Below are 10,714 nucleotides of genomic sequence, written 5' to 3' on the forward strand. Positions count from 1 at the left end.
CTTTGCGCGGATTGACGAAATAATAGTATCAAATATTTGCAATATTTTATTCCACATCGACGAAATGAATTATAAGTTCGATTATTTTCAAGGAAGGAATCAAGACGTCAATATACGCGAATGGTGGCTTTCAATAAAAACAAACTGTGAAAGCGAATTAAAAGGATTTACCCGGTTGGAACGATGAGTAACGGTGATCAACGGTATCTTATCACCGGTTTTGTTATCAGAGGCACTCGGCTCGATACAGAAAAACTGATTTCAGTTCTCACTGTGAGGTTCTACCGGTAGTGATCTCGCAAGAAATCATGAATTACCGATTTTTCGTTATTTTTATTTTCACCTTTGCGACCGTTGAGTGCCAAAACGTTGCCAATAATGCAAATGCAAACAATACGGATGCAACTGTGGACGTTGAAACTACCAATCCGAAGGAGGAAATATTTGAGCCGAAACCTCCACATTTGTGCACAGTATGCAATTGTATAGGTAATTTCAAATCAACTAAGTGCAAAGTTCTGCCTATTAGTCTATTAAGGACCAAGCAACAGTTTATCGTAATGTTACAAGTAATTATATGTCTTTAAGTTTCATAAAATTGTGGAATCTACGATTCTGCAAAATCTACATCTTCTGGCAAAAATAACGAAATCTGGCGAAAAAAATGTTAAGTGAATTCTTGGAATTTCCTTTGTCTAGTAACAGCGTTAAAAACAGAATTTGATAATGAACGAATACGATAATTAATCTTAGGTCCTTAATAAACTAAAACACCGTGTACGCTGGTCATTATATAACGTATTAAGTTTATTTTTCTTAATTTTCTAATTTCGAAGCTATTTGAATAGAAAGCAGTATTTTACCATTGCATGATGTATAATACTAAGACCAGTTAAATCCAAAGATACAAGCCTTTTAAAAATTTAAACCGGTAGATCTACTAAGTTTCAAATGACAGACCGACAGTAGAATCAATATTTTATAAATATTCAAGAAATGTTCAAGGAAAGATAGAAACGAATATAGAAATATTCGAACGTGAGAAATAGAAATTTATAAACGAATGAATGTTTTTCTATCAGATGATATCATAGATTGTGGAAACAGAAATTTGACTCACCACTTCGAGGGCGAACAATGGTCCAATAAAACAATAAAAATAGCGTCGTTCAAAGGGAATTTATTGGTTCACGTGAAACCATTCCCAAAAATAGAAATTAGGAAACTGTCGCTGCAGAAGAACGAAATCATGAGAATCGATCCTCGAGCCTTTAAGGAGATAATCAATCTTACCGAGTTAGATCTGAGTCATAATCAACTTACGACGGAAAACTTAAAACCTGTCGTGTTTGAGGTAATATTTACGTGCTAGTTAAGCACATTTTAAGTCATAGAAATATATATTCATAATCGTAATGAAACATTACAGTTCTTGAAGAATCTTATAACGTGTCACGATAAATCAATAGTAATCGATTAATTACTTATCATCGTTGGTTACATCCATTTATATTCTTTTCGTCTAATCAGTATTATGGATATTAAATACATTAACTGAAATATAACTTCGATAGAATTAAATTATAAATTTCAATTTACAATTAATATTTAAAACATATTGCATTTGATAATATAGATTATCTTTTCCAAAACGGTGCTAGCATTCCTGAAAGACGAAACAAGCTTTGATTTAATCGTTTCTCATATATTTCTAAAAATTGAATCATCTCTATGTCTTGATACCTCAGGGCAAATTTTCACCAGATGCTTACGAACCATTGGAAAAGCTAGTGGTCTTAGACTTGGCTCATAACGTGCTCCATTCGTTGCATCAAGATCTTTTCGAGCACATGGAAAGTCTGAAGGTGTTGAACCTTTCCTGGAATCAGTTCTCGAGAATCGACGAACGTACGTCCATTGCGATCAGCTCTCTTCCGTATCTGGAAGAGTTAGACTTGAGTTACTGTCGCCTAAAGACACTTTCGGACGTTCATTTCTACTCATCTAGGTAAATATCTCAGTTCCTCGATACTACTGCAAACTATCAGGCAAACATTGATACAGTAACGGAAACTGATTCGATAGAACGTATTACACTGATAACAAACTCTAGATATAGCATTCTACAAATTATTATACAGCAAATCTCGATAACGTACAATATCGTCTATGGAATTACACGATGTGTGTTAAGTATTTCATGGACTGGTCTATTTTTTATTTTTCATTTTTCTACCAGAATATTCATTATATGGATTATTGAGAGTAAAAATGGAATAATTGCAATATTCGAGAAATTATTCCACCAAAATGTTTCAATTAATTACCTGATATACCGTTGTCTTTCAATTCAAAAAAGTTAAGTCAAAGCGCTCTATGTATTTCTTTTCTCATTTTTCTTGGTTGTTCTTTTACTTTTCAGGTACAGTTATATTACACATCGCTTCGTTATGCTCTCTAGGTTTCATTTGGAAAAATAAGACAGATTTCTTTACCTTTGTAAATTAATTTCATAAACTCACATTGAGAAAATTTGGTTTAGTGCAATTTTGTTCTCGATAATTTGTCTCGTATAAACACAGTCTCATAAATGGTTTATTTAAAAGATTCTGAAAGCGAATAAAAATATAAAAAGTGTGAAGAAAAAGATTAACAGCCTACTTAGATGATATGCTCGTGTTCTAATTGATTACCTTCGAACGATGTTTGCATCTCACGTCGATTTAATTATTATCCTCATCGATATCATTAATAAACCGGTTTACATAAAGCTGCTTCTGAAATTACTTGCTGCGCGAATACTTTTTCTTTTACGCACACTGTTATACGTCAATAAGTACGGATAATACGTTGGAATGTAAAAATACACGTCTACGTACTACTTTACTTAACTCAATAAACCATTCTATTATTTGATATACCCATTTTACTGTATAGACTTAAGAACAGTGAAGTAGGTATATCAAATAACAGAATAGTTTATTAAATCAAAGCCAGTAGCCGATATGTATTTTTGCATTCCAACGTGTTATCCGTTATATATCGACGTACACAGTGAGCGTGAAAAAATGGGAAAAAAGATATTTGTGCAGCAAGTAATTTTAGAAGGAGCTTTATATAATTACCCTTATTAATAAAATTCCGTGATACAAAGATATATAAGTGCATACTTGTGTAAATGATTGGAATACATTTGATGTAGAGGAAGTTCAGATATACAGGAACATCTCTTAATTGGCTGAAATAGCCGCGTTAATAATTTAATTAAAAATAAAATTCATAAAAAGTGAGAAACGAGATACAGTCATTATTTGATACATGTATAGCATACATATAACGTAAACGAAAGAGTAAACAATTTTCAATAGTCCTTAAAAATTCCAGTATATTCGGATACATTGTTACGAACAGAAATAGTATTTTATGGACGAGAGGACAATAATCATTTATGCATGTAATCAATTTACAGGAATCTAATATCTCATTCATTCCTGCTTGAACCTTGCCAATTATTCCATATCGTTTCCCTCTCCTTTCCTTTCCTATTTTCTCTGTTTCCCTCCCTCCTTCCCTTACTTTTTATCTTTTTCTTTTCTTCGTTCCATCCTTCTCTCCTATACTTTTTCCATAATTTAACAATTTATCTGTGTGATTCATTCAACAGCGTGAAGCTATACAATTGAAAGAAAGTTCTACAAAATGTCAGTGTGCCAAATAATATTCCGTATTTTCTTTCTCTCCACTTCTGAATTTTCCTGGTATTTTCATAAAATATGACACATCTGAATTCCACGATTTATAAAAATATTATTAAAAAATTGTATTAACGAGCCGTCTTATACAAGGTCTGCTCTGAAATTATTCCTTTATTTTTACCCTATTACCGTATTAAAAGTAAGACCATTATTATCTTTCTTTTATTTATTTTGCTTTTATCATAATGTCTTGGTAAATTGTTTAATAGTATCTTCGTGCACTGTATGGCTTCACAATACGATAGCACACGTTCTACGTTTAAGTCTAATCAAATGGAACGCTAACTAATAATTAATTGATTAGATCCCTTAGGAAGCTTAACTTAAGCGGAAATCTATTTACATCTGTTCCGAAAGCTCTCGAGGAAACAACGATGCTCGAGGTGCTTTACCTGGACGAAAATCCAATTCAAATTATCAATCACTCACACCCGTTTCCACTTATTCCAAAACTGAAGGAGTTAAGCCTCTGTTGCATGCCTCATTTGACGATCGTTGGACCATATGCCTTTTCAGGCTTGACGTCTCTCGAGCATCTTCGTATAGAAAACTGTCCGAAACTGGAATCGATCGATGATTACGCTCTTGCCACGCAGGTAACTTCATCCAGAAATAGCTGTTACAACCGTTAGTTTTACGTATTGTTCCATTGATTCGTTAATTTTAATTTAAATCGCGTTAACTTAACTTTTATTAATTTCATCTCTCGCTATATTAATTTCATCCTTCTTCCTCCACTTAATTCTAATACAATCCATAACCGAGAAACATATTGATCGACGTTCTATTTCCTTTTCATCACTTTCATTTATTTGTTCGTCCGTTTCCCTTCAGATAGAATAAGAACGGTTATTACGTGCCAAATTATTATTATAAATTATTGTAGAGTAACTCTGAGGCACCTGTGTGGCCGCCACTAAAGAAACTCGATTTATCGGATAACGCCCTGCGATATTTGCCTCAGCAATTGGTAGCAAGATGGGACTGGCTTGAAAAATTGGATCTGATGAACAACAAATGGAGCTGCGATTGCAATAATCAATATCTGGTAAGTTCTGGCAATCACGAAACGCACAATCCACTTCCATTTGTATCGCGTACTTTCCATCCAACCAATCGATCGTTCCTTCGATGCCAATTGAAGATCAGAGGTGAAAAAACCTGTTACGTGTAGCATTGTTGATTTTTAGTGTCACTGTCGGATTAAACAGCAGAATGTTAATATAACGTGTCATTGAAAACGAAAGTAATTAAGTCTAAAGGCGTTGCCAATCTTCTAAATATAGCCGTTGTAAATTGATCAAGTTTTACGCAAGCCAAAAGTATAATTATTATTAAGGAAAGCCAGAAGTATAATTATTATTAAGGAAAGCGACATTTTAAATATGTTTAGAAGAACGAAGAAACGTATGTTTGACTAGAAAGGCAAGCATCAAAATAATTCCAGCAGTACGAGAAGTAAGAAATAAAAAGATGTGACTTAACGTGTTCCTCTGCTGGTAGTCTTCGATTTACAGGTCGATCTAGTCGAACTATCCTCTTTCTGAAATATCACTTCCATCGCTCTTTTTGGCCGAGTATATCGTATGAAATATTCTCTCCATTAAACCGAATTCCAATGAACCTATACCTGGAAACCCAATGCGGGAACACGGTAGCTTTCGTTGTATGTTTGGTCTTGTTCGAGGAAAAACTGCGCGACGATGACGATTGAAATTATATTAAACTACTTGATTTTTCGAATTTTCGTATTAAACACTGGAACTGTTGGAAAATAGAAAAATGCAATATAAGATATTACGAGTTTCCAAAACTATTTTACAAGATACGGAAGGCACGGAATTTCATATGGAAAATAGTAAAAATTAATAATCCAAGATGAAGCATTGAAATTCTTGTTTCGAATATAATAATTATAAAATAGAATAATACGATAGAAATGACAAAACGATAAGGTGGAAATCGTACAAATGCAACGATATTAATTTCTTCTTTCTAGATTGGCACGTTGCTGCCAACATACGGCAAGAAGCTCATGGGAGACGAGCTGGATTCACTCACCTGTACTTTCCCGCCGGAACACGCTGGCAAGAACTTGTCTTCGTTATCCCATCGAAGCTTGCGTTGCTTGGACTTATACAATGCAAAACCGGAAAGGGACGCGACGATCCTGATCGGCGTATTGGTCGGTCTGTTGCTCGCCATTCCAGTCTGCCTGACGATTTTCGTTTTCTGGCGTCGTGGCTTCTTCTTCTGCGGCACTCAAGGACCCGCCACCTTCTCACGAGCTTTCTACAAGAGAGCCACGGACGACGATGAATTCTGAGAATTTTCTCCTATCGATGAATAATCCTCTATCTCGTTAGTAAAAAGAGGCGAATAAAATGACCAGACTGAAAAGCATGTTTATGCAAATTTCTATCTTTGTAAATGCAGAGATTCGTTTCATTCGGCAAACATTTTAACGAGTACAAATTTTATTCTCCATTGTCGACTTATCTTTTCACGTAGAATCGACAACGATCACTGAGACCGCCTGTATAATTTCTGGCATTGCCATAATTTCGTACAGACGTGTGAACATCGCGCAGTTCAATAGCAATTCAGACGATCGCTGTGCCTCGCTTACAAAGCAAGCTACGGTGGAATTTGTAGAAAAAATAGCGCAAGCGTGTACTGTGAATCATTTGCCAGATATGGACGATCGTACGTTTCTTTATTAAGTGTTTGTGATAAAACACGAAGTAGAAACGATAAGGTGATAGATACGACAGTTTGATAAGATAGTATCAAACTTATACGTTATATATGGTAAGAGCGTGGAACGGAAATGTTAAATATTTTGTAGCAATTCGTAGTCTTTTCGACGATATTAATTTATGTTGATCACGATTTATAAGCTATCGTGGATAATCTGTTCGCATGTATACATGTATTTAATCATCCAACGATGTACGTGTTTTGTAATAAAAATGCATATTGTAATAAAATATTGGTACGAAGATCGTTTTGGAATTATTGTTGTGGTAAAATCGCGTTTGCAAGAGATCGACAGTTCTTTGGAAGAATTAGACGAGAAACAATTAAGCGATCGTTTCACACATCCGTTTGCGAAAACTTACGTGTCATGATTGACTTTCAAATATGCGTGTAATTACCGTCTGGATGATGAACGATTACGAGTACATTATTTTTATCCTGACGAATCTCCAAGCGGTTCGTTTACGCTACTCTTAACTATCTGCACTGCGCTCAATGCTCTGGATTTTTATTAGCATCAAGAATATATCGAATATATTAGATATAACTCGGTTTTGTCTCGCATTATTCCACAGAGACTTCGCATATCGACCAAAAAGGCACGAAAGGTAACGAACAATTCCTAGGAATATTGGTCGAGATGTGACGCACAAATCAGCAAAGTAAGAAGGAGATATTACTCCTTCCATCTTTATATTGTACCTTATTATATCTTCATTTTCCATTATTCCATACGTCTATGTTCCTACTCCTTAAGCTTCTTCTTTAATTCGCACACACATCACCAGACTTTACGTTACTCCAATGCATTACATCCACGCAAACATATTTCTATGTTCCTAGTATCTACGTTGTATTACATATTCTTATATTCCTACATAAACACCATCTATACAAAGCTTCTCCGTCGATTATAATTAAAAATCGCTTCAGAATTCTCAAAGTACGTTAGCCATCGTGTCACCACAGTTGCAAAGTCGCTCAACTTTATTTGCCTTGTTCGATATACAGCACAAAGAGACCAGTTACAGACCATTGTACGTAGCTGGAGCTGTTTGGTAAAACGCACGTGCAACGACGCAATCGTCTGTAAAACCTGAGCCGATGTATCCATCCCTGACATTAGAGCGAGGCTGTCTCTATTTAGGCGACGGCGGAAGGGGAAGTGGCGCGTGCCGGCATTTAGACGGGGTTGCTTCCGCGATTATTGGGTAAATTAACATCCCGGTAATTGTGTTACCGACGAGTGTCCATTCATCCGTTCCGTCGATCCCTCGGCGGTCCGCAATACGGCGTAGCCGGCCCTCGATGTCGATAGCAAAGCCGAAAATCCCGTCCGCAAGCTTAGCGCTGTCGAAACTAGCCCCCTGTTCCCCCTGATGTTCCGGAAACCGCTCGCAAAGTCCACCGCCGCGCTCTAAACACACCCTCTCGGGACTTGTTACACGAGAAATCGCCAACCTTCGCGGCATCATTTAGATACTAAACGACTGTGACTATCATGCATCGTTTGATGCATCTGATCGTTAGTGGCGAGACCTACTTTCGGCGTTGGAGGTAGGAAAGGATGGTCCTGTGTTTTTCTCCTTCGTGGGGATTACAAGGTGTTACAAATACTGAACATGTCTCCTCGGGTTAACAAAAAGCCTCGCCACGATAGACAGCAAAATTACATCTTGGTTACCTATCGAAAGATGGAAAAGTGCATAGATATAAATTTTTGGAATTTTAACTTGCCTATGATTCTCAGTTTGTCATATGGATGTACATGTGTATACAGTGTGTATGGAAGTATAGGAAATAGAAATGTAAAACTGTGGAAGTATGGAAAAATGAAGATAACGGTATGTAAGAATGTAAGACTATAGAGATATGAAAAGACATAAATACTTATAGAAGATAGGAATGTATAAATATGAGTACAAGTATGGAAAATAGAAAGGAGAAAGGGACGCAGATTGAGAATTCGTTAAACACTATGAAATCTTCTTCTCAGTAGGTGCAATTAGCGGTTGCATAGGGCGTCTCGTCGTAAAAATTGCGTTAGCATCTACGACGTGATGCCATAATAATTCCATTGATCGAGAGCCTACGCTAAGCTACAGAGGATCATACACACAGATATACACGAACACCTATCTATTTTGGACCTACATCGTAAGTATCTACATCCTGCGTCGTGTACACATCGTCCAACGAGTAAATCTAATTTTGATCCGCCTGCTCCTCCTGATCCGCATTCTCCATCCTTTCAAGATTCGATACAGATGTATTGACTTGCGAAAAGCTTTTATATACTTCAACGCAGACGGAGGATCAATACTTATGAGAAAGAAGTAAAAAAGGAGATAAAAAACAGCCGGAGAGAAAGAGAGAAAAAGAGAGAGAGAGAAAGAACGTGATGAAATGCGAACAACAATAGACAAACGAAATGCATCGCCTTCTTCAAAGAAGGTTTTATTAGTTCTTCGTGAACAAGAATATGAAGCTACTATATCATCGCATTACCTTCGCTCTTCTAATTTAGAATTTCGCTAACGAAATACTACTTCGATATAGCAAAAGAACTCGAAATACAACATTTCTTCGCGTTCCTTTCATATACAACCATAGATTCCGCGAAAAACAAAATTTCATGCCGAGAGGAAAAACAAATATGACCAATAGCGTAGAAAATAAACGATCGAACCTCTGCAACGTAAAGAAATACCTTAAAATTCATCTGAAATTCTCCACCAGCCATCTTCGGAACAAAGGACGATCGGCGGATCCTTGGAGGGAATGCTTAAAAAAAAAGAGCAATAAAAACCAGCGAAAAAAAGTAAAGGAAAGAAAAAGATAAAGGCGAAAGAAATACAATTTAAGCGGTAGGAAAAGCTACCTCAAAGGTACACGCGTGAACACCGTTATCGTGGAGTGGATGTGAATGCACAACGACGACATGGGGAACCACGAATACAGAACATCTCGTTCCTCCACCTCCACCTCCACGGTTTCCTCCTCCCTTTCTCTTTCGGATCCGGCACCGAGGGGGTTGCTCCGGCGAACACAAGGGTGAGAGAGAACCGCGTCGGTGGCTAGGAAATCCTATGACGAAACAGCATCGTGTCCATGGTAACGGCGCCAATGGTACCGCCCCGCGTTCGCCACGGGGCCAACCGTGAGGGCGAGTGGCGTCGCGACGCCGGCCAATAACAACGTGACTCGAGCCCCGCGATATCCGCTTCCCAAGCTTTACTTTTCTTGACCAGTTAGAGCGGCTGAGGGTGGAGATGATCGCGCGCGGGGGGGTTGAATCGCCTTGAATCGCGCACCGATACTCCCTAAACGTCGACGAAGAACGACGCGACGCCGCCACGATCCGCGAGTTCTTCCTTCCTACAGCTGCTTGCCTTCGATTCCCCTTTCAATTCAATTAGAATTTTCCGCTGCAAGCCGCCCGTGCAACGCGCCAAAACGATTCTCGCCTGCCACAGTGGATTGCCTGTATATTTTTGTTTCTCTAGTTTCTTTAGTGCAGTAGTGCAGTTTACGCGAGATCAAACACGTTTGGTGATGCCAGCACGCGAACCGGGACAGTGTACGTGTCCATTTTTTGGAGAGTTTGCAGCCCCTGAAACCAGTTTCTGCAGCTTAGTGCTTGGTGAACGTGATGATCAGGATTTTTGGTGAACTTTGGCCAAGCATCGGCTCGATGGCGGTGGTCGTTGGAATATTTACCATGGATTGAACTGGACTAATTGTTTGCTGACGTTGATTGCAAGACTGCATTTAGGACGAAAAGTACAGATTGCAGAGCCGTAGAGTAATCGAAGACGTTTATATCTGTTGTCAGATAGACGTTGATATGTACTGCGGATTGAACTGGATGTTGAGAAGTAATTGGTCGATGAGTTGGTTACAATGTCGCCTGGACTTCTGCAAGATATAGAACGTAGAGTTATTGAAGACGTTTATGTCGGTCATCTGATAAATGGCATCTTATTGTGCAGTTGTAAGATGTAGAGTAATTAAGGGCACTTACACCGGCGAATGGAATGTTTCTATGCGGATTTCTAAAATGAGATAGAAGAAGATACCAGGGCTTTTCGAATGGTCAAGATCTTCAACGTTGAATTGCCACTCGTCGATCGTCGAACAAATAACATGAAAACAAACTAATAAAGCGAGAAAAAATAAAAACACTTAGTTAGAGTTAA

At 37.7% G+C, this 10,714-nt stretch overlaps 1 protein-coding gene and 1 long non-coding RNA gene across 2 annotated transcripts; one reads left to right on the forward strand and one right to left on the reverse strand.

The window, feature by feature from the left end:
* Nucleotides 1-248: 248 nt before the first annotated feature.
* LOC117241806 (leucine-rich repeat neuronal protein 2-like) lies at nucleotides 249-6,751 on the forward strand. Its single transcript, XM_033507947.1, has 6 exons — nucleotides 249-489; nucleotides 1,083-1,354; nucleotides 1,749-2,008; nucleotides 4,060-4,351; nucleotides 4,642-4,803; nucleotides 5,755-6,751. Exons 1-6 carry the CDS (start codon nucleotides 309-311, stop codon nucleotides 6,079-6,081), a joined length of 1,494 nt encoding a protein of 497 aa, XP_033363838.1. The 5' UTR covers nucleotides 249-308; the 3' UTR covers nucleotides 6,082-6,751.
* Nucleotides 6,752-8,904: 2,153 nt separating this feature from the next.
* On the reverse strand, nucleotides 8,905-10,663 carry LOC117241824. The gene is made up of 3 exons (XR_004495127.1): nucleotides 10,540-10,663; nucleotides 9,397-10,433; nucleotides 8,905-9,299 (listed from the first exon to the last, which is right to left on the reverse strand). It is a non-coding gene; the product is annotated as an uncharacterized LOC117241824 (long non-coding RNA).
* Nucleotides 10,664-10,714: the final 51 nt, after the last annotated feature.

This window comes from Bombus vosnesenskii, unplaced genomic scaffold (assembly GCF_011952255.1).
Source record: "Bombus vosnesenskii isolate JDL3184/JDL3185 unplaced genomic scaffold, Bvos_JDL3184-5_v1.1 scf7180000016261, whole genome shotgun sequence".
NCBI lineage: Eukaryota > Metazoa > Arthropoda > Insecta > Hymenoptera > Apidae > Bombus > Bombus vosnesenskii.

Coding starts and splice junctions, on each gene's coding strand:
- LOC117241806 (XM_033507947.1), top strand. CDS start 309: ATGAATTACCGATTTTTCGTTATTTTTATTTTCACCTTTGCGACCGTT. Junction 1,355..1,748: donor TAAAACCTGTCGTGTTTGAG/GTAATATTTACG, acceptor TTGATACCTCAG/GGCAAATTTTCACCAGATGC. Junction 2,009..4,059: donor GTTCATTTCTACTCATCTAG/GTAAATATCTCA, acceptor TTAATTGATTAG/ATCCCTTAGGAAGCTTAACT.